At 36.0% G+C, this 24736-nt stretch overlaps 1 protein-coding gene and 1 pseudogene across 8 annotated transcripts in view; both read right to left on the bottom strand.

Annotated features, from left to right (window-relative positions):
* Positions 1 to 2683: 2683 nt before the first annotated feature.
* The window catches only part of MAP2 (microtubule associated protein 2), a 210951-nt gene continuing 188898 nt past the window's right edge, over positions 2684 to 24736 (bottom strand). For 5 of the 8 annotated variants that reach the window (XM_036493175.2, XM_036493203.2, XM_036493207.2 and 2 more), the window contains 5 exons: positions 20705 to 20852; positions 16212 to 16552; positions 7441 to 7522; positions 5293 to 5405; positions 2684 to 5096 (listed from right to left, as the gene is read on the bottom strand). In XM_036493175.2, the coding sequence (XP_036349068.2) occupies positions 4881 to 5096; positions 5293 to 5405; positions 7441 to 7522; positions 16212 to 16552; positions 20705 to 20852 (900 nt within the window). In that variant the 3' untranslated portion in view covers positions 2684 to 4880. Of the gene's footprint in view, positions 5097 to 5292; positions 5406 to 7440; positions 7523 to 9218; positions 9312 to 16211; positions 16553 to 20704; positions 20853 to 24736 lie in introns of all 8 variants that reach the window. The other 3 variants (XM_036493202.2, XM_004576876.3, XM_058664935.1) reach the window with 1 other exon arrangement.
* LOC118757984 (U2 spliceosomal RNA) lies at positions 20253 to 20340 on the bottom strand (annotated as a pseudogene).

The raw sequence follows: 24736 nt of genomic DNA, 5'->3' as shown, positions 1-24736 counted from the left end.
CCTTCTCCAGGTAAAGGAATTATTTCTTTTGTTCATTAGCAAGCAAGGAAATAAATAATTTTGTTTTATGTACCCACAAAAATACGTATGAATGCCTTGTGGTTTAAAAACAACGAAAAACAACAAAGGTGCTAATTTAATTTTAAAAAGTAAAGAAAAACCCTAATGGTTTTGATCAAATTGTGTCAGTTTTGTAGTATTAGTGAAAGGATACCAAATGGGAAGTGATGATGTCACTGAAAGGAGAATTAGGTGCTAGCAAAGATAAGGTGATTTGAAATCTAGAAAACCAAGTCTGGGGCAAGTCGCAGCTTCCTGTCATTTGGTACCACAATTTTTTTGACACTAGTGGTAGTGATATTTCTTTAATAGCTTAAAGGATAATTATTGTTTACCTAGAGGACTGTGAGTAAGCTCCTTTCCCTTAAGCACATTAGTAGGACTTCAATGAACTGAATATCACTGAAATCTAAATCTAGTATGCTCATGAATTGCTTAAGCTAATACAGTAAGTTGGTATGGGGTGGGACCAGATAATTTGCTTTTCTAATAAGTTTCTCCATACATCAGAAAGTTTGAGCAGAATTTGAGTGGTAAGGAACTAAAGGATTAATAACGACAGAGGGTAGAATGTCTGAAAGTAGTGAATATTGGTTTTCAAGGCCTGAGCAGCTGGAACCTTCTTCCTTTGGGCAGTATCAGCCCAACTTCACTCTGGAGAATCCTCTTTCTCTATGAGTAGTTCATGTAGTTGAGATGAGGCCACTCTGTCCCCTCACTCTCCCATCCCACCCATCAGTGGCTGGTGATTGTGAATCAAGTTTGGCTAAGTGGGCTTTCTTTGGTTAGGCTGAAAAATTTGCAGCTTTTGAAATCCTCCATGAAAGTGTTTCCTGCCTGAGAATGGACAACAGAGAGGAAGCAGGTTGGAACAGATTTCTCCATGACATACTGAGGATGTCTGAGTTCAGAGTTGGAAAGAGAAATATCCTTGACAATGTCCTCTTAGTGCCTGCATCCCCCCATGCCCGGCTTTGATACGCCTGTCTAGTCTTCAGCCAATAAATCTACCTTTCTGTTGAAACAATGAGTTCTTGTCACTTGCAGCAGATAATATCCTACCGATATAATTGTGATTAAAAATCCTTTTCTAATTAGGTAATAATATTAAAAAAAAAATCACATCGAATGGGTCTTGGCGTCAAGTGCACTTGTGGTGTAGGCACACACGCTCACATGTGCATGTACACACACACACACACACACACACACTTTTCTTTACCCAGAAAAAAATCAACTTAGAATAAACTGAAACAAGCAATTAGGTGACAAGCAATTTTATTTTGCAAAACAATCACTATACAGCAACAAATACATTTGCAAATTTGATTGAAAAACATGAACTAACTACAACCAGCCATTGAAGAAATGCCTTTCTGTGGTAAAAGGCTCTACAATTATCAGAAGAAAGAAACCCCCCACAGATCTCTTGTGGAATATGGGACCCTTGCAATCCCAGCATACAGAGTATAATTTTTGTTGATTTTTTTTCCTTTTTGCTAAAGTTGAAGAGGACTTTCATGACTGACATTGCTTTTCTTTTCTTTTTTTTTTTTTTTGAATTTGAAAAAAGACTTTTTTCCTGAAGAGGGACCTGGCCTTAACCTAAACACGCAGTTTTAACATTCTAGGTGTTGAAAAGAAAGATTCAGTACTGATTTTAGAGCAACTGTCTTTGAAGGAATGCCTGGAATTTACCTTCTACTTTGTCTTTGCTACACTGACCACGAATAAGAAACTTTCTGTGGCATGACTAATGGGAGAAAAACGCTAATAACTGTAATGGTAGAATGAAGCATGTTGAGATTATTTCTTATATATAATACTGCCACAATGTTACATTTGGCTACTTTAGTCCTGCTCTTGCTGTGTTACACTATGAGTGAGTGTGGAGAAGTTCAGACATGATCAATACCTTCTTCCACTTAGCGGCTTTCGATATTGACCCTTCTTTATCCAGAGTTAGCTGATACAACACAGGTGTCTTGTTTGTGGATGGGACTTTATCCCATCACCCTGCTGCAACTCAGCAGGTAAGTCCAGAGAGAGTTTGTTCCTAAATGAACTTGGCCTTAGAAACTCATCATGAACTCGGATCTTCCTGCACTTCAGTTGAATTTTCCAATTTTCAGTTGCAGGTGACCCAGAGAGAGTGAGTTTATTGCAGAAGTTGGCCTTTAACTCTTCACAGCTCTGGATTGTTCATGTATTCTTAAACAGGTTCTCAAAGGCTAACGCCAGAGAGAAACTGGCATGAGTAGATCTAGAAATGGAGCTATCAAGCTATCATTTTTAGATCAGCGTATGTGTGTCCCCACAAGTGTGGTGTTCAAAAGCTTAATTTGTGTCATTATCTTAAGAATGAAAGCAAGATGGGTTTTTCCTCCCATCCTGAGAAGACATTTAGCCTGTGTTTCTTCCTTACTGGTACAAGCTATCAGCTACCGTTTGCAAACTTCATAAAGAATTCCGTTTACTACAAACCAAAGGCATTTATTCTTCATAATTTTGGGTGTGGTCAGAAACACTACTGAGTGCTTTCTATAGTCTGTCTTTTGGACATATAAACGTAAGAAACTGAGTGTACTATGTAGACCATGTTTACATCATTGTAACTTTTATAAAAAAATATTAAAAAACAAAACAAAGCAAAACAAAACTTGTTCCAAAGGTTAAAACTGTTGTAGCCACCATCTGACTTCTTTCTAGATCACATCATGACGATCTGACTTCATTAAAACATGTAAGAAAATACACCTGATCTTCACACAACTACCCCTTCTATTTTCTGGTGCATTTCAAGGGAAGTTGATGAATAAATTGCCCAGATTGGTCAACTCAAACCTCACAGTATTTATCAGGCATAAAGCAGAAACATCTACACTCTTACTTAAATTTTTTTTTCAAAAATTAGTGTTTACAGATGGTTAAAGACACATTTCCCATGTTAATCTCTTAGATATGAAAGAATGGTGTTTGTTCCTAGGATTTCTCTTGTGGCAGTTAATGGTCAGGTTGTGGTATCCAAGTGGTCATAAAATGGTACCATGTCTGTTTGCCTTCACATTCTTAGCCTTAGGTCTTGGATGAAGCTATACTACCTCTTCGTTTTTATTACCTCAGTCCATGTCATCATTTCTATCTTTATTTTCAGGAAATAACTTAGCTCAATGACATCAAGCACCCAAAGTATTAAGTGTTTATAACTTTTCAGATTCAGCCTACCAGCCCCATGCAAGAAAAAGAACAATCAAATATTCAGAAGTGTCAGTTCAGTTTGGTGATTCTTCGCCTTACTGAAGCCACTGATGATTTGTTTGGTTATTATGGCAGTCTAAGATGAAGGATGTGTGAGAGAAATGAATTATTGATTTGTGATTCTGGATTATATATAAAATAAGAATAATATTATCTACTGACAAATCACACTAAGAATGCAGTATTGGAGTTATTGAAAAACTGACCTAGATATCTGTGTCTCGAATGTTTCTGATCAAGGGGTTCACTTTGGATAAGGAAGCCAAACAACTTGTATTGGAGCATCTAGTAAATAGGTATTATTTCAAATAATTGGAAAATAAGTCCCAAAATACAATGGTTAGTTTCAACTTTAGCAAATGAAAAAAATCAAACTGAAATAAATCTTGAGAAATCAGTTTCATGAATTGGAATAAAGCCCAAACTATTCCTTGGTGAAAAATCTTAAACCAACAATCTCTATATCCTTTCAGGTATAACTGGACCCATCCCCACAAACTCCATATTGGTGAAAGCAAAGAAAAATAATTTTTCTAGCGTTACGGGAGAGACTTATCTGGCACTAAAACAGGGTTACAGCTTTGAGCTGGTACAGAAAGCAACTTCATGCTAAAGCTTTTTTTAAAATGTGTTTTTAAAACAGGGAGAGAACCCTGCTAACATCTACTTTCACACACCTAAAATTGCAACACCGAAGGGTGCAGGTGACACAGATACTGTGAATAAAGAAATGTAATATTCAAGTATATGAGGAGTATCACAAATGGCCACAGAGAAATATATATATATTTATATCTATAATACTGTATCAAACAGATGGAGAGGGATGTTAGAACTGGTAGTGTGGACACAAATCTAACCGATCAACTGACATTCTAATCAGACAGAAGTCCATCCTAATGAAAGTGTCTCGTTTCTAAGAGATACACTTTTACGTCACTTCCTCAACCGTAGCTCAAATGCTTTGCAAATATTTTTAATTAGTTAAATAATTTATTGAATTGACATACTCTGATATAATAATCCAGGTCCCAAATGTTAATAACTTAATTGAATCTTTCTTCCCATTTATACAAAATAACACCTTAAAAAACTTATTTCTTACATGATTTTCCCCTTCTGCAACCTGACTCATTTATCTAATTTAACTTGTAATAAGTTACCATGGGCAGTTTTTAATCTTTTCACTCAGAAACAGAAGAGTAAAATGAGCAGCTTTGAATTTAACAAGGCTTTCAGAATGTGGTGGGTAGCCTTCAGGCACATAAAAGGTAAAAATGCATTTTTTTAAAATTAATACTCCATGCAAAACAGAGCAGAGCGAAAATAATTGTCCAATTATACCCATAGAAAGCCAGTGTCTTCCTGTTGCAAATGGAAATCAGGTCAAATTCTGCATATACTATTCATTTTTTTATATAAAATCGTAACAATGACTATAATTTGGGGATGAGATTATTTATCTATGGTTTGTAAAGAATGAGTATAATACCTGCTCAGAGCCCACTCCTGCGAAGAGCTCATGCCTAAATGTTACGACTTCAGTGCTAAATGAGAAATATTCACAAGCCCTGCTTAGCGAGTGCAGCAGTGACATCCTCCGCCAAAGTGGCAAGCTGAGGAGACTCGAGCAGGTTGATGCTTCCGGAGGAGGAGACGTTGCTGAGGCGTCGGGGAGACGCCACACTGGATCTGCTGGGAGACTGAGTGATGATCTCAGCCCCATGGTCCACACGGGCCTTAGCATGCTCTCTGAAGTTCAACTTCTGGCTGTCAATCTGTTTAAAACAAGCACCAGTTCTCATTAAGTCAAACATATTATCTGGTTTCTGCCCCTAACACTGAGATCATATTAACATGATTCCCATTAAGTTTCGTGCTCAAGGCTCAATCTGGGATCCATTTTGATTCTAAATCATAATAATGATATAATAATTGATAAAGACAAGATTAGGTCAAGTCTTTGTTCCTTACCTTGACATTGCCCCCTCCAGGAACGTGATGAGCATTATCAAGTGATCCGACTTTAGCTTGGGCCTTCTCTTTGAAATCCAGTTTTACACTCTCAATTTTCACACGTCCACCACCTTTGAAAGGGGAAAAGAAAAATGTTTTAGATGCTCTTTCAGAAGTAATTGTAGTTGAGGCTGTGTAATGGAGACCATCATATCCAGTGGCATGCTGTTTATCTACATGGCATTGTAAATTTGTTTTTCCTCTTGCTGGTTTTGCTTTGTGGCTTTTCACTTGGGGGATGCACAGTGACTGTGCAGTGGAGACTGACATATCCAGATGTGAGGATACGGCGCAGTGTGCATCTCTACTTACAGATTGGTGATGGACTCCCAGTGAAACTGTTAGATGTGTCCTCACAATGGGATGCTAGACTCTGCTATTGTCCATGCCCCGAATGATGGTCTTATGACCGTTCATGAGGAATTATGCTGTTGTAATTATATGAGAGACACGGGGGGGGGGGGTTTGGAGAGGGGTGAGGGAAATCTCAGGGCCTATGGAACTATTATCATAAAATGATAATAATATGATAATAATCAAAAACAATGCAATGATGCTATCATTGTGTCCTGGAAAGCACATTGTTTTCTCCCCAAAATATGCACCATTTCGCGGATATTTTTTGTAACTCTTGTTACATTTTACATGTTCATGTGCTTTATTTATTGGTTATAATTCATGATGACTCAAAGAAACATATGGATCCAGCTTAGAAGCTAGAGCAAGCTGGGCTTTCAACTAGATGAGATCAAATGCTAGGAACTTGCTTATTTATTTATTTATTTATTTGCATGTACTTTTTGAGAAAATTTGCTTTCTTAGGCTTTTTTTTTCTAATTAAGTTTTATGTCAATGGAAGCTGACCAATTTTTCCTTGAACTGTCTCTTGAGACGGAGAAAAAAAAGATGTTAACCAAAAATATACATGGAGTAGGGAGTCTGTTACTGTTGAGGTCTCATTAGAAATTCTGGTGGGTCCAGGGCGGTGGCTTAGTGGCTAAATTCTTACGTTGTAACTGCCGGGATCCCATATAGTTCGTGTCCTGGCTGCTACACTTCCCATCCAGCTCCCTGTTTATAATTTCTTACTCCTTGACTTGCTTTATGAACACATTTTTAAAAATGAATCCTAGTTTCTAGACCATTCCAATGTATTCATCCATTTTCAAATTTTTGCTACTTCTTTGTTGTTCATAAAGTAAAATTTTCAATAACTTTGTTATGGCCAGACTCTTGTTATGTTCAAGTGCTCTTATTCTTTTTTGTTTTTAACATTTGAGACAGCAGTTAATGAAAATAACCTATTACCTCTTTTTAATGTTAAGATGTCAGCCACAGATAGTTAAATCTAATTGCTTACAGTTGTTTTTCTCTCATTCAATGAGGCACAAATTATGTAAAAACATTATCAATGCAATAAAAATGATCCTTATCCATTATGTATGGAGTTAGAATTTAGCAAAAGTATATAACATGACACTAAGAAGAAACTGACTCATAATACGTTGGAGTCACGTTTAACATAAAGACGCTGTGCCCCAGCTTCCTTAGCCCAACACCTGTGGATATAAATGCTATTTTAGAACATTACTCTAATGAGACATTTTAGAAAAATAAAACGTACCATGCCATGGTCAAATAAGTTGGAATGGCATATTCTCTTCTGCTAAGGATTCACAATGCTTCTCTTCCTAATAAAGGGTCTGAGATATCATCACGCAGATAAATATCTTCAGCTTTGCTAAGATAATCATTTTTTACATGATGCAGAAAAATAATTTGTGACTAGTATTTGGTAGTGGTGCTTGCACTGTTACATATGCACATATGGAGAATATGCCTACAGACTACATCTCAAATGAGTGCCAATACACACAGTGGGTAAATGAAGATAATTGTACTTTACATATTATTAAATTTGATCTGTCCTCTAACATATGGTCAATTCATGGTATTTGGGGCTCCTGTGTGTCAAATGAAGATGTCTTGAAAATACTAACTTTAGTTTTCTTCAGTCAAAGCATGAAATATGCTGAAGCAAATCTGCATATCAATTTTCTAGAACCTTGTAAATGTTTCTCAAACTACTGAAAACTATGTCTTTACCTGGCCTGTGCCGGATGTTCTTCAGAGAGCCACATTTGGATGTCACATGGCTGACGTCAATCTTCTTGGTGACAATTTGTACCTGTATGAACCACAAAGCCATATTCAAAACAGTGTAGACATGAAACACCCCCAAGCTCAAACCCCCAAATAGATAAGCATACCCAAAGTAACAACATGAAATAACATATCCAGAGGGACACACACACACACACACACACACACACAATAATTTCCATTTATATTCCCACATGTTGGATTAGAAGGGCACCTAGTGAAAGAAAATCCTGCAATAGAAGATTTTATTAGTAGAAAAGAGATCATGCTTGAAGAGGATAGAAACTTGAGTATTAATAAGAAATGCCTTCAAAGAACTAAGCCATGCCATGTTAAACCTGTCCGCAAGCAGAGACAATAGAAGAGATGCATATTCTTTAAAAAGTGATTTTACACACAAATAACCAGTGTTGCTCATGGTTAAAAGAACACAATTGTTTTAAGATGCAAGAAGAAAGTTGTAGATGTGCTTACTCTGTTATACTGTCACTTTAACTGTGCTTTTAAGACCTTTACTTATTCCAGTTTATCCTCTTCACTGAGGTGTTTTGACCAGCAGTACCTGTGGTGGAGGGTAGATAGGTCCAATCTCTCTCTGGTACCCTCAAGGTAATTACCAGAACTGGTACTGCTTCTGTGATAGGAGCACATGTTATGAGCCAAAAGTTGGGGCAGCAATGAGAAGAAAACCACATGAGTGTAAATATTCACTCCAATGAGTCCAGCCATCCTTGAGGAAGTCCATCAAACACCGTGGAGGACTTCCCATGATAGTGATGTTTCTATCATCAGCAGAGCGACCTTGTTTCATCATGTAGCAGCTCCTTGCTGAGGCAGCTGATTGTTCTCTCTCTTCACTGTGTGATTCCATTCCTGCTCAGTTGAGGAGCATTCAAGTATCCAAGAGCAATTAAACGTTCTGGATTTGAAACCTTATAAATCAGGTGAACCACAGATTCTCAGAGTCTGAAGTTTAGGTGAGAGAATCTATAAAGCCAGCCTGATTCACCCTTTAAAAATTATTCTTATTTTATGAAGAATCATACTTTCTGTAGTTGAATTCACCCAACCATTTCAAGTCTTATGCATATGCATAGAGCTTACCCTTCCTCCCTTAGGATACTATTTCCATCTAATGAAAATTGCAGGAAAAATTTCATCAAGACAAAGTATATAGTGCCACTTGAACTCTTTTGCTTTGAATAATAGATGAATTATGCTCCACCAAGTTTGTTATTCTTCCAGATGATATCCTAACTTTCATGAATAATGAATCACCGAAGTGCCATTCCTATAGGTACTTTCAAGTATATCAGTTTTTGCCTCAAGGGTAAATCAAATAGAGCTAGAAAAGTGTGTGCCCAGCTGACTCTTGCATAAGAGTAGGAACAGCATGAGGTAATACTGTGGGGATAAAATATCCAAGAAACAAAGTTGGAGAATGAAGTGGGTTTTCCATGCCCCAGAAAACTATGGTGCATCCTATCAAGGTTTTGATCCCCAGTGAAAAAGCAGGAAATTCATTAATAATCTCACAGGAAAGGATGGAAAATCCATCCTTAAGAATGCAAGACTGACAAGCTGCCATACCAAGGGGACATGGGAAACAGCAGGCGTAAGGGAAAAGTGTGTTGGAAGGTGGCAAGAAAGCGGACAGTGTGCTGGCTGTGCAAGGAGCTCCACACAATCAGGGCAGCTTTCTAACAGAAGCATCTACTTACATTTCCGCCCCCCGCAGAATGTTTGATGTTATCCTTGGAACCACATCTGGACTGAACTTTGCTAAAATCGATCTTCTTGTTTAAAATTCTAACCTAAAAGGAATTGGAGGCAACTTCACTGTGCATTTTTCTTTCAAGATGCTGGGTTTAAAGGACTAGAATGGACAGCACAAATGAGGCCACGGATTCCTTTCTACCTATGTGCTCATTTACAAGGAAAACAGCAGAACAGAAAAGCAGTTCTATCATGCAACTATGAGTCCTTTTTCTGCACACCTTCAGGTCTACATGTCAGTCTTAGTTTTCCCAGCTATACCCAGGAGTCACCTGGAAACAATTAAAGGATATAAAAATAAAATCAGGTCATCTGTGATGGAGAGGCTGTTAATATCATAGTCGATGTTGGAACTCAGCGTCACTCGGAAAGTTGTAATAGCATAGTTCAGTGTAGTTTAGCTCATGTTCCTAACAGATATGTAGGTTCCCTTTACTTTTCTTCACAGAGTGAGCCATAATAATCATTAATCACATCATAAACTTGTTTGTTCTAGTGGTCTACTAGGCACAGGTGTGGTTCATAATTGGTTTGGCTGAATACCTCAGCGTGGTTCAGAGAAAGAACTTCTAGCTTCTCAGGAGGATTAATGAAGAGATTCTGGGCCTTGTCTGCTATACAGAGCTTTCAAATTCCCTGGCAGGTTTGGTTCAGCGGTTTTCTGAATGCCTCTTTCTGGTTACTGTTCACAAGGAGCCATTAGCCATGAACAGTCATGTGAAAACATTCTTGCCATTTGTAGAAGTAAGAAAATTAAGACCCAATGGCTAGTTGACTTTTGTATTGGGTCAAAAGGAAGTATCCCAAGCCTTGGTTTGGTATGGTAGATTTCTGGTTGACAGGTTTTATTAAATTTCCAGCAAGTTAAGCACTCAGCTCAAAAGCAACAGCAAAGTCAAGGCTGGCTAGGCATTACAATGGTATAATGCAGCATACAAAGCCATAACTCTAGGGATTTCTTGCACATGTTTTTTGAACTTTGTGTATTTGAAAGGGAAGATTAGAAAGGTAAGCATGGATATGAATGTTCACTTTTGTATTGCTGTTTTTTGTTATTTTGTTCTTGTTCTATTTTGGCTACTAATATTCTTCTCCACCAACAACCATAGCTAAAGAGAAATCACAAGTCCAGTACTTCAGGGGACAGTTTATCTTCTTTTGTTTAAAAACCTTAACAAATTTTGCCTAGATGCATGTCTAATTTCAAAAATGTTTAGACATCTCAGTATTTGCAAATAAATACTAGATATTCAAAGAGACATTGAATCCTGACTGCTTTACAACTAGGCAAAGCTTATATCAGAGACTAACTCACATTGACAAGACAGCTAATCCCTTACAGAAAAATGTCATTGCCAGCTTTCATCAGTAGCCCAGGGAAAGGATCTATTGTCAACACTTGAATTCAGAAGGCAGGATGACTGGGCTTCTCTTCAGGGCACAATACAAATTCCATTTTAAAGAGAGAGGGTGGGGGGAACATCACAGAAAGAATACTGCAGGAGTTTCACATAACTGTAGATAGTCTTATATCAAAAGACCAATACATTTGATTGCCATTACATGACATTTAAAAGCTCACAGATTATTTTCAGAAACAAATAATTTCTATTATGTATAACAGTAATACCACAGATTATTCTCTCACACATCTAATTATTTTGACAACAAAATGGAATTGATATGGTCAGTTTTACTAATATTTCGTGATATAAATGTTTCTTACTCATTCTACAAATTTTGATTTAGAAATCATTAGAATATTCAACAAGTAACTCATTTGAAACTCAATCTTAAATTTCATGCAATTATTGCACAATGGAAATTGTGACAGCTATCAAAAATATTTTACTCTTAACATTTAGCCAATTTTTTGATAATTTTTGCAAATACAATTTTCAGCGAAATAATTTATAAGCCAGAAGTATTCATTCTGATGTGAACTTGAAATCTTGAAGCAATGGAATTTTTATCTCTTTGACTCGATATTCTCTGACATTATTTCTTTAACAAGAAACCTCCATGTCAGGTCAAGATGTTTGACAGGGAGTTACTGCAAGCTTAGAAGTTGGATTATTTATAAACCTTAGCCATCCCTCTTGATGTGAACCTTAGTGTCATTTTGATTTAATGTCATTTTGATTTAGTGTCATTATTCCTTTAAGATTGTCTCAAAGAATGCTTTTGTGAAGGGGTTGTAGGCAGTGGTATGCAAGTAACTTCTCAACCTTGCAAAGTTGAAGCTTCATTTTTAGGTTTGTAGAATTTCTCAGGATTACTTAGGATGATCTGTTCATCCTTAATTCCACTGTTCTGTCTCTCGCAAAAGTATTTCCCATTCCATGGCATTCAATGTAATAGAAACTATTTATGTAAATTCTGTAATATTCAGAGAAAATATAGACCCAAGAAAAATATGCATAAAAGATATTCATAAAGACTAAAAGTTCTTTGGCGTAGATGTTCTTCAAAGATTCATCTTTGAAGCAAGTTTGCACTCTGCTTGAAATACATGGGCATACCAACATTATAATCCTCCCAGAATTGTAATAACCCTGATGATATTTACCAAAAATCTCCTTGAAATTATTCAGATTTAATGCAATCAACATATTTAAATGCATAGCTAAGTAGAAATTCTAATTTTTGTCTGAATATGACATTCCATAAAGCTAGAAAGAAAAGGAACAATGAAAGGACCAACTTTCCTAAGTAGACGGTGCAGTGAGGCTAAAAGCCCTTATGGAAAGAACTATGCTGAAAAGCCTTGTGGTGAATGGATAGTGCTGGAGAATGTGTAAAGCATGTTTAATGAAACAATATTAATGAGATTAGTCATTAGACTCACTGTTAAGTATTTTTTAAAAAATTTATTTATTTTCATTAGAAAGTTAGATACACAGAGAGGAGGAAAGACAGACAGGAAGATCTTTAATCTGATGATTCACTCTGCAAATGGCTGCAACGGCTGGAATGAGATGACCCGAAACCAGGAGCCCAGAGCCTCTTCTGGGTCTCCCACACAGAGGCAGGGTCCCAAGACTTTGGGTTGTTTTCCACTGCTTTCCCAGGCCACAAGCAGGTAGCTGGATGGGAAGTGAGGCTGCTGGGACACAAACTGGCCCATACGGGATCCTGGTGCATGCAAAGCAAGGACTTTAGCCTTGCCTTGGACTAGGCAACTGCATCAGGCCCAATTTCAGTATTTTTAAGTGGTCTGTAAGGGCCATTGTTGTAGCACAATGATTTGTGCCACAGTTTGCACTGAGGGCATCTTGCATGGAACCTGGTTTAAATCCTGGCTGCTCCACTTCCAATCCAGCTCTCGACAATGCACCTTGGAAAGTCACAGAAGATGGTTCAAGTGTTTGCACACCTGACATCAATGTGAGAGACTTGGAAGTGACTTCAAGCTCCTGACTTTGGCCTGCTCCAACCACAGAAGTTGTGGCCATTTGGGAAGTGAGCCAGTGTATGGAAGATGACTCTCTCTTTCTCTAGCACTTCCAAATTAATTAAATAAACCCTTAAAATGCCTCTTAATTGGAATTAGAAGTGAATTAGGAGCACAACAGTTACTGGATGCATGAAGATGAGCAAATAGTGAGATTTTTTTCAAATTCTCATACTTTTTTTTACCATTATTATTATTATTATTATTTTACTTTAGATTGTTAAGAAATGCTAAGAAACTGTGAAGCAATTTGGTCAAGAAAGCAGCCTTTCCAATCTGCTCCATTATCTGAAAACAACGAGAACTTGAAGGTTTTTTTCCCCAGAAGCTCACTTGGATTGTGATCAAACAGCAGAGTGGAGCTCTACAGGATTAACTTCGTAAACTCAATGTGATAATTTTCTCATGCTATTTTGTAATTAGTATTTATGGGTTTTAGCTTCAAAACTTATTATTATCCTAGAAAAGATATTTGCTTTATAGTTATCAAAGTTTTGTTCCTAAAAACAGGGTTCCTGATCTCAAAGGCCTTTCATTTTGAGATAATGATGACTTTGGTACTGAGAAAGAAACGCTTTGTTAATATTATGCAATTAATTTGAGTGAATAGTTTTTCTTCATGCTGGCTTGAGTGGCAGTATTTAAAATTCCATTAGATATTTTAGTGTTCTTACTTTAGCACTTACTGTACCTCTATGAGACACAGTAAGAAATGGCTTAGAAAAAACTTGTATTCAGTAGGCAACGAGGGGAGGACAAGACAACAAAAATTCTCCTTCCTGCCTGAATTAAATGGACCATGCTTATCTTTTTCATACTCCCCTTCTTAGAATTAAGAGATGAATCTATTCTGCTAAATATATTTTCAAAATTATGTCTATTTTTATAATAAGCATTTCCATCAACTTTTTGAAATTTGTGTATAGTAGACTGCAATCTTAACAAATGTTTGGTGAATGAATAAATATGTGAATGACAAAAAGGTCTCATTGAATTTTTCTGTTTCAGGCTTATATTTTACAAACATGTTTCTCTGTTAATAGGATACAGTAAATATTCAGTGGTAACAATTATTTGGGAAGAAGATACTTTCAATGTAATTTCACTGTAAGTCATTATTGCCTCCAGAATTAATTTCTGTCTTGAAAATAAGATTGAAAGCTAACAAGTCAATACTGTAAATATATGAGATGCTTATCAATTGCTTTATAGTTCATTATCTTCATTACTTCCTTCCTTCTTTTTGCTTCCAAATTATTCAATAATGCTATTCTATTTCAGTTATATTGACTTTTTAAAATCTTCACACTTGCTTAGTTATTTTTTAGGACACATGACTGCAATAAAGATTGTATGTTAAACAGCAATTGTCTTTAAGTATTTTATTATAAATATTAAATATCTATGTATAAACATACATCAAAATACATAATTGAATCCATATTTATATGTGTAAATATTTTGTCATCCAAAAACATAGTAACACATACTTTCCCAAAAAACACAAGTATAAGATGTTCCTTACAAAATATTTTCCATAACACTAGAAGGAGCCAGTGTCTTTTGGATATGCCTCAGTCCATCCTTTGTGTATGAATAGCCTTTTTTGGTACAAATAGATATGAAATCTGTTAGGGCATTTAAAGATAATTTGATGACTGGTAATGAAAAAAAACAATCACATTTTAAGGAAAGCTATTAATCTGAGCATTTTAATGAAATACTGCTAAATACAAAAGCACATTTTATTTTATTGTTTCTATTTAAAAATAAGCAATCTGAGGACCAGAGCTACCCATACCAAAGTGTTGCAATACTTTAATAAAAGCACTGCACTACAAACTCATTCCTCGCATTCCGGTTTAATAGTCTTTAAAAATGTTTCTTTGGGTAATAAATGGAATGGCTTAGGGCATCCACATTCATTTGATAATGTCACTAAATAGTAAATATCTCCACAAATACAGTTTAATATGTTTACTCATTTTTCCTTAAATAAACATTTAGTGAGCATCTATAATGTACAGGACTTTGAAACAGCATGGGGCTTACTTAAAGTAACAGAGCAAGGCAGATATTAGATAATGTTAGGAGGAAATTAATTATAAAGATGATAAGCTTTGGCTAAGGGACAGCATAAATCAAACAAGCAAGAAGAGATGCGATGAGTCAAGGTAACAACTACTGCAGTATCCACCAGTGATAACAAGCTGCACAAGAGCAGGAAACTAGGCCAATGAAATGGGAAGATTTAACAGTTATTCAGAACACAAAGACTCAGCATTTAAAGATGGCTGGAAGGTGCAGTTAGAGAGAGGGCGACAACGAGAAGATTTGTAGGTTTTGGTATAGCATTATTAAGGTCTGATTATTTGAATAGATACAATAAGATTAAGAATGTAGTATGAACATTCTACTCAACAATTGGTGGTATTAGCTGCACTGATGTTCTTACTGTTCTGGAATGTGCTAGATCTGCTTCTACATCAGGCCTTTACATGCATGGTTCTCAGTACCCAAAGGCTTTGATCCCCAGTTGTCCTTCTGGGGTAGTCCTTCACTTCCCTGGAGTTTCTATTCAGATAAAACCTCTCTTTCCTTTTCTTGCTATACCCAGAATTGTTCCTTTACCATCCTAATGAGTTCAAATAGAACTGAGAGGGAGGAATTAGATTGATTGCCTTCTAGGATGTATCATTTTACCTCACATGAGATTAGTCTTAAAGATTATTCCAAACTTTAAAAGTGTAAAAGATACTAAGGCAATACAAACTTGGGGACTAATAAGGTAACAAGTTGTACAATGTTCTTTATATACAAGAATACCACTCATTCCTTAAACTGGTGACTTTCTTTAAGATGCTATTATCTTTAGACTTAAGGACCAGAGAAGGGTGACTTGGGGGGCTATGCAGAATATTAATAAAACAGCAAAGATTTTTTAAACCAGAGAGAATGAACAATAGGAGTAGGAACAAGAACGAACAATAGGAGTAGGAGAAATACAGATATTTTTTAAATATGAGAGAGGCACACACACCAGAAATCAGGAAATAGAAAACAAGGAAAGAGAGGCAAAAAAAGAAAAAAATGAAGAGTAAAACTAGAAGTCTTTCTGATTAGGGAGTGGACATTAAAAAAATGGCGGAAGTTGCGATAGGAATTTCTTGGGGAAGAAAGAAGGTAATAATGAAATGGTCAGGACCTAAAATGGAAAACTTCAATTCACAAAGTGATAGATATACAAAGGTGTTCAGGAAAGTTATTAGGCAATCCGCCAAAAAGTTCTGTATCTTTTAATATTCTTTTACCGAATCATAACCAGAAACAATGTATAAGTCACGTGATTTTCACTGTATTGTATAGACTGATTTCTACTGCTAATGTCTGTATCCTTGGCAATGAATTGTATGCAGTAGCTCTTAGCACCTGACTCTTTCTCACTTTAAGAACTGCCAACCTATATTATGAGGTAGGTTCTTACCTGTCCTCCTTTTGGCTGATATTTGATGTTTTCTGTCGATCCGATTTTGGACTTGACATTCTTCAGGTCTGGCAGTGGTTGGTTAATGAGCCGCAGCTGCTTGGGAGTAGCTGGAGATTTTGGAGGAGTACGAATGATGGCAACCTTCTTCTCACTGGGCACCAAGATGGCCGATTTGGGGGTTCCTGGTGTGTGAGGGGTTCTAGGATAACTAGGGGTTCCAGGAGTGCCTGGAGTACGTGAAGAATAACTTGGTGGGGTTCCAGGAGTGATGGCAGTGGACCCAGGGGTAGTGGGTGTTGAGGTGCCACTTTTCCCTGCTCTGCGAATTGGCTCTGACCCTGTATTAACAAGAGCAACACTATTATCACTGCATCAGAAAGCTCTTCTCAAGTATTCTTCTTCCCATAGATTGTCAGAATAATATGCCTGATTTCTAAAGCATATATAAATACTTATGATGGGGGCCTCTTTTCCTTCATTTCATTACCTGGTGACAGGTTTCACAACATACATCACTAGTAATTCAAGGACAAACTTTATACTTATTTCCTAATTTATTCTCTGTACTTTTCATTATGAATGTGTCAAAAATCATTTTCTACTTATGCAATCATTAAAGTACAGGTATTTACCTTATTTGGAAGATAAGCCCACATTTGATGTTGAATACATATGTGGACGTATATTTATTGAGGAATGTTTGAATCATTTGTAGACCATTTATTCCCCTAAATGGGGAATTGATTCTGAGATGCAAGTGAATATGTTTGTGCTACATAGGACTGTGTGTTTGTATTACATAACTTTTATGTGGAATGGAACTGAATTGTACTTCGATGTTATTCTCCCAGCTTAGCTAGTACCGAAGACCTGTTCATGAAAGACAGCCAACATGGTTTTACCATATCATATCCCTTTAAAGAAAACTTATCTTAGTGTTTCATAACCCCAAAATGTCTATTTCTCTCTGGATAATTCAGGGTGTAGCTTGCATCTGTTTTCTCCATTGCTTTAGTCATCATTTTGATGTAAAATAAGCAATCATAGACTGATAGGTGAAATATTTATATTTTATAAATTTACATTTTAAAAACACCAAAACTTAATTTATAATATGTTTTATAAACAAGGCATTAATTTTATTTCTTTCTTTACTACTGGGCATGAATAACTTATGCAGTCAATGAATTTCCTGGAATTTTGTTGTAGAAGACAAAGACGTAATTCAAATTAAAAAATCTTTGATGTAACAGAGATCTGACAAACCATCTAATGTAATTAATCATCTGAGTAGACAGTTCTTCCAGAGCAGACATTTAGTTTTTGGTTAAAGGCATAAGCTCAAGAGAGTTTCTTAGATAATTGTCTGTCTATAAACAATGTGAATCCACTCATGGGTCAGAGGTAAATCTCTTAGAGAAGCATACAGCACTTTACTTCATCCTTCACTGACAAGTTTTCATGTAACAAGTGCAAGATTCTCTGTGAACTTTTAGTCTTTAAACACTAAACAATACTAACAGGTTCGTTAACTGACAATGTTAAATGAGCTATGAGAAGAATCAACTGGTGTGTTAACATTCATTTTGTGAGTTTCGTGGCTTTCATAGGTGACATTTCAAAAGCAAGATGATATACTATATTAAATTTCACCTCTCACAGCTTGTTTATGGACTGCTTTTAAGGCAGGCTTTCATCTAGCACTGGCTGCTTCTGAAAAATCTCTCCAGAAATAGCATATCTTTCTCCAATGTTTTCTGTGTGACACAACCAGTTATCAATAGCTCAGATAATCACCAGACAGGACTCTTGTCTGCATCATTTGCTTTCAAGGGGGTTGAACATGTAGGTGCACAACATAATTCTTCAATGTAATGAATTGGATTCAGAATTTATCCAAATAGGCTCAGGTACTTTTTATACTCCGGAGATTATGATGAAGCAAATTTTAGATTTGAACAGTAATTTTCACAATTATTTTTAAGAGAGGGAGAGTGAGAGAGAGAGAGAGAGAGAGAGAGAGAGAGAGAGAAAGTGAGAGAGAGAGAGAGAGAGAGAGAGAGAGAGAAAGTGAGAGAGAGAGAGAGAGAGAGAGAGAGAGAGAGAGAGAGAGAGAGAGAGAGTAACTGCTGGCCCATTTTCCAAATGCTTAAAAAGGAAGGCCGGAACTGAGCCAGGCTGAGATATAGGGAGACTGAATCCAGTTCTCAAACATGGGCGGCAGGGAGCTAATTACTTGAGCCACCACCATTGTTTCCCAGGGTGCACAGCAGCAAGCAGCTGTAATCAGGAGCCAGAGCTGGGCACTGAGCCCAGAGAGTCTGCTGTGGGTTGTGAGTGTCATACCCACTAGGCCCAATACATGGCTTGTGAATAACAAGAACTGTAAGATTTTTTTTCTAAAGCAAAAATCATTTGATGAAAATGGCTTTACACTTCACAAAAGTAAAGAAACACTTTCTATTACTACTGAAGAGTGAGGATAAATCTTAACTATTTAAGGCTTTCATATTGGTGTTCAATACATGTGATCAGCTTCCTATTATACAAGTTTTGTTTCAGTTGTCAAGATGATAAACCTCTTTTGTATTTGTTATCAATACTGAAATCGAAAGGATTAAATCTGAAGAGCCAGTTCTAAATAAAGTGGCTCTTTATTGAACTGTGTTGATTTATCCTGCCAACTCCTCAGAGAAAATGTTTTTCTCTCCTCTGGGGTTAAATGAGCTTCCCATGCAGCACTGCTTCTTTCAAATCTTTCTACCAGCTGCACAAAACAACAGACCATTTTGTGTGCTGCTAGGATGATGGCAGGCAAAGTAGGCAAATGGCCTGTTGTCCAAATTATCTTATGCTTTAGGTATTACTACATATAGAGTAAATTGACTCACTGTACTTAGATCACCAGGGTATCAATTACCCTATTACTGAATAATGCAATGCAATGTGTTTGGGAATGTAAATAAATTTAGAAAGTCAAATAACACTGGCTCAGAATGTTTAAAAGGATTCATATATGGACACATTTGAAAGGGTAGGACACAGTGACTTGAAGGGGAGGATTATGGAGCAAGTGCTGTTTTGCTTTGATAGCAACACATCCACACGTAATTCCTGTCTCGTCATCCTTGAAATTAGTGCTAATGTCCAATTCCACCTCCAGATATTAGGAGCTAAAAGTCCCCACCCTGGAGATTACCAGCTCTTAAATGATCTGCCTGCTAGTTACTTGCATCATTTATTTTTTTTTGCTGTGGAAAAAAAAAGGAGTATCAATAATTTCAAACTGCTTCTACAATAGATGTCAAAGGATGCAATTCATTCTTCATAAAAGTCAACGATACTGGGCACAATTAATCTAATTATAATAAGCAAGTCATGGTAGACAAAACACCACTTAAGTGTTATGCAAAATATTCACATTCTGAGTAGAACCATCCTTATCAGATATTTTAAAATAAGTGAAGTGATCAATTATTGCAATGGTGATGGTAGCAATTTCCATCATTTTATAATGGCTTCTCAATGACAAAAGATACTGTTGTTGAAATGATTCTATAGAACAGTTGTCCAGTACTATTTCGTTCTACTTAATGTAGAAGAGACATTGAGAATTTAGATGATGAACTTTTCACTTGACTGAAAACCAAATTCAACAATTTACAACTTACCCTTGCTAAGGTGTTTTCTCATTAAAATAAGTAGTTGAACTTACTTATCAGAATTGTTAGATCAAGCAAGATTCTAAATAGTTTTGCATTATGCGTACTTAGATGGTAGCTACTCTTCTTGCAATAAAAATACTTAGGAAAACAATTTAAACTTAGTAAGTAGTTTTAATAGCAATGGAACATATACATGTGTAGGCACTGGAACATTACATAGACTGCTGTAATGTCCAGTCAGTTTGTTATAATCCTTCAGTCAAAGGAAACTGAAACTGTTCCACAGAACATGATGTGTTTGTAGTTCATATGAAATACAAATTCTTAATGAATTGAGCAGGATCCTAGGTTTTGATTTTTGTCTTCTAGACCTTAGGAGTGAAAATTCTTTTGTGTTAACCTTATTAAACTGATAAGAACAGATACTACACTTGATTTTAGCCAAAAGGCCGAGAAGCGATTGTGTTAACCTTATATAGCTGTGTATTTTAAAGATACTTGTATTGGTTTTGCTGATTAATTATTTCAAGATTTTCATTTTTACTCTAAGTTTGAAATAAAAGAGGAACATAATTTTGAAAAAATGGTTCTTATTGTGGTCTTCCCTAGCAGATAATAAGGGTGGTATTTTCCAATTCCTCCACCAAGTTACTTTGCCACAAAAGGCATTCTGAGCTATTTCTGGTTGCAATTTCTTTATTCTCAGAATAAATATAATGCATGTTTCATTTCTCAAAATAAAAAATACAAATACATCCTAGATTTTATTCTGTTTAAAGGACTTTAAAATACATATTTAAAAAAGTCAAAGTAAAATCAGCTTACTGGTGGTCCTCCGTACTGAAGAGGAGATGGAACTGTTGAGAGAGAAGGAATTCTCATCTCTGTCTCCTGATACACCTCGGCGAGGAGGAAGAATTGAAGAAGGTCTTGGGAGAGAAGAGCGCTTTTCTGGGCTCTTGCTCACTCCATCCTGATGTGGGCAAACAAGGGAGTTGGGTTAGGGGGAAAATTATACTAAGTCATTGCAGTCTTCTGGTTACTTTTCATACCGAGTTATCAAAACTTCTTTTCATACTCTTATGTTTGACAGTTTGACATGCTTATAAACATTTCTACTTTATAACTTAGAGTGTTAACACTTGCTTGGATATTTTCTAAAGAAACATGATTTTGGAGTGCTGGTAATTGTAAAGTTCAAATTCTACATGATAATATGAACAACATAAATTTATGTAATCAACTTTTAGTGAATTAGTACTTTTACTAAAAAAAAAAATCCTCCTACCAGAATGTTTTATTATTCTGAAAAGATAGTCAGTATGGGATGGCAAGCATGATAAACAATGGTGTAAGATGTTCGCTTTTGTTACAAAAGCTCTGAGCGCTTTACAGCCATATTAAAACCTGATGTGTCTCCTACTGGGTGTATGTTTCCATTGTATTATAGACATATAACCCATTATTATTAGACCATACAAGATCATACAACACAATATTAGTTAATAATAATGCATGTTATGGTATGGACACTGGAGTATATTCTGTATTAATTTGCTATTGATATTTTATAAGATAAAGATATAATAAATTAATAGGATAGTAAATTCAGAAAAGGAAATTTTCTATGCATTTATTTTATCAGATAGACTGCTTATATAACAAAACTTAGAAGGTATTTTCAACAGCCTGTATTGTTCATATGTCAAACATTTTGGAAATTAAAGCATCTGCTAACATACATCTTTTGAACTGTGTCGGAAAATCTCTCAATTTCTACTCCTTTGTGTAATTTTCATTGCATTCAGTTTTATTCCCTGATTGTAAACATATCACTCTCTGGAGCCTGTTGAGGTGGGGTGTATGAAAAACTAGTCAGATAATGTAGCCTTTCAATTCTAACGAGGGCAGACTGAGTTGCATCTTGGGAACTGTGTGCTACTCTGCAAAGGAGAAATCTTTGTCCAGGTGGAATTCCAGCTATGAAAGAATACAAACAAAAGTAAGAAAATAAATGAAACTATGATGTAATAGAAAGCAAAAAAGAACATAAACATACAAGAAATTAAATGTCCATGTTTAACGACACCTGATAAGTGGCTTGAACCAATGATAACAGATGCATAAGTAAGTAAGAATAAGAAACTTTCATTAAATACTCCTTAACTGGAGTTAGCAGTACTCATGTAAAAATGTTTGGAATACATAAAAACAGAAATAAGTTACTATTTTATGTTATATTAACCAGGTGTAGAATATGTATCTGGTATTTATTCTCCTTTAGTTTCCAATGGTGTTACTGTCTATACTTCATAATCAATAGCGACAAAACAGATCATTATAAAATAAATGGTGAGTGGGTAACTGGTAGGTGAATGGAAGAGAGAATACTGTTTATATGCATAGAAATTGATTTTTGAAATTCTGAGAATGAAGCAAATGTATATGGCTTGATTTGGAAACCTACAAGCTCATAAAATTTCCCAGAGAAGCAGATCTACATAAAATTTTTCCGGAGAGGGGCCCGGCAGCGTGGCCTAGCGGCTAAAGTCCTCGCCTTGAAAGCCCCAGGATCCCATATGGGCGCCGGTTCTAATCCTGGCAGCTCCACTTGCCATCCAGCTCCCTGCTTGTGGCCTGGGAAAGCAGTTGAGGACGGCCCAATGCATTGGGACCCTGCACCCGCGTGGGAGACCCGAAAGAGGTTCCAGGTTCCCGGCTTCGGATCAGCGCAGCACCGGCCCGTTGCGGCTCACTTGGGGAGTGAATCATCAGATGGAAGATCTTCCTCTCTGTCTCTCCTCCTCTGCGTATATCTGGCTGTGATAAAATGAATAAATCTTTTAAAATAATTTTTTTCCAGAGAGGAATTTTATAATTAATCATGTAAAGCTGGACAAGAGAACTCCTTATGAGAAGAAATGGGCTAATGCTGCAATTTCCTAGCATTGAAGTCCAGGGATAGAGTTTATATCTGAAGTGCAACACAATATGAGCACCCTTCACTGTGGTGGGCTATTCTGGTTAAGCAATCAATGCTGTTGTTGCTGTGCTTCTGATGTGAATTGTTCAAGGAAAAAACAAAAAACAAAACAAACAAACACCCCCAAACAGTTTCAAGACATCCTTGTTTCTCTGCAACAGTTTGAATTATTCTGAGCACCCAGTTAGGGGAGGTTTGTGGAAACAATTCCCACTGCATGTTTATGCCAATTACAAAGAGTCCTAATATATTTAAGTGTTAGTGAATTTACTTCACAACTAAAGTCCACTTCTGTTTTCGTGTCTTCCAGCAGTTAGGAAAATAAGCTCCCCAATGATTTTTTTTTTAACTGATCAGTAAGTGAGATTTGGCATTAATACCTAGCCAACTCTTTGGAAAATAAAAACCGTTTACAGATCCTCTTGATGTAACTGAAATTACTCAACTCTCAGAAACTGTGATACAATCCTCAAATCATAAATTGTACTGTTTAAGACATGTTGCCAACAAGAACCATTTTGCAAAAATAAATAAGCCTTTATGATAGGCAGAATATTACAAATGGCAATCAGCAAAAAATTCCTATTTTGTTAGTTTAAAAGATGATGCATACAGGATAAATTGCATGGCTTTTAATTATTTTATTTGCTTATCTTATTTAATTGGAATAGGGATAAATATATTTATGGATTATATATATAAGAGTTCTATTCAACTCACAGGTTTTACAATGATATTATATATGCAAAATATATTGAATTGAATATCTGAAAGTGTTACTGTAGTCAATAAAACCCTTATAATGTACATAAAACTTACATCTTGGCCCCATTTTTGAAACTTCACAAGGTCTGGTTGAGGACTAATTATAGAAAATATTTTTTAAAAATTGAAAAAAAAAGGTCTTTTCATTTGCCTATGATGATTTCATTGGAAAATTTATAAGAGTTGATTTTATGAGTAACATATATATTTGCAACAAAATGTACTGGAGAATTAACACCACTTCATGCATGTATTACAGTAACCGTTACAAATACAAACTGGGAAAGTCAACACTTCAAGATGCCGATAGAGATCACAAGACTTAATTTACAGGTGTTGATCACTTTTTGGGAGACTGAGTGTAAGAGCCGGATTCATGGCTTTTGAAGAAAGCTATAGTGGCATGCCACAGGTCTCACAGGAGACTCTAATCACAAGATAGATAAAACTGACAAAGTCAAGGAGATCATTGTTTTCAAATAGTTAATTTATTTAAGCTGTTATAAATCTGAGGAAGCAGATTTCAAGTTTTAATTTCTGTAGCCACTTAAGCAGAGACATAAGCATTCATAGATTGTGCAAACCACTTCTCGTTTTACAGAAATGGTAATTTGAGTGGGAGGTGTATTTGGATCACTACAACTCATTCTTCTCTGATTGACCCTACTCACATGAGAGTGAATTCCAAAAGTGTGATCTAGGAAATTTTAAAAAAAGTTATTATATTGCCTCTGATTAAGAAGAAAATCACATACGCTGAACAAACAAACAAAAAGCCAAACCATAAAAGAAACAAAGGATTATGCGTAGGTCATGATCATATTAAAAACAAGTGGAAAAGCTAAAGGATTGCTCTGCTGAATGTACTAAACACCAAAGCTAAGCATCAATCTTGGGATTTTAGAAAATGTGTAGAAAGATGATGAGATATTGGGAAGGAGAAAAGAGTAACGTAAATGACGGACTAATAAAGCATGTTGATGTATTCATGTCTTCTTTAGACAGACAGAATGGACATTTACAAGGAAATATACTGTTTTGTGTCAAGTAATGTTTGTAGTTTATGTTCTAAACATAAGCAGTAAGTGCTGATCCTACTGAATTACTCC

Source organism: Ochotona princeps, chromosome 5 (assembly GCF_030435755.1).
Source record: "Ochotona princeps isolate mOchPri1 chromosome 5, mOchPri1.hap1, whole genome shotgun sequence".
Taxonomy (NCBI): domain Eukaryota; kingdom Metazoa; phylum Chordata; class Mammalia; order Lagomorpha; family Ochotonidae; genus Ochotona; species Ochotona princeps.
This window is presented reverse-complemented; position numbering and strand designations above follow the sequence as displayed.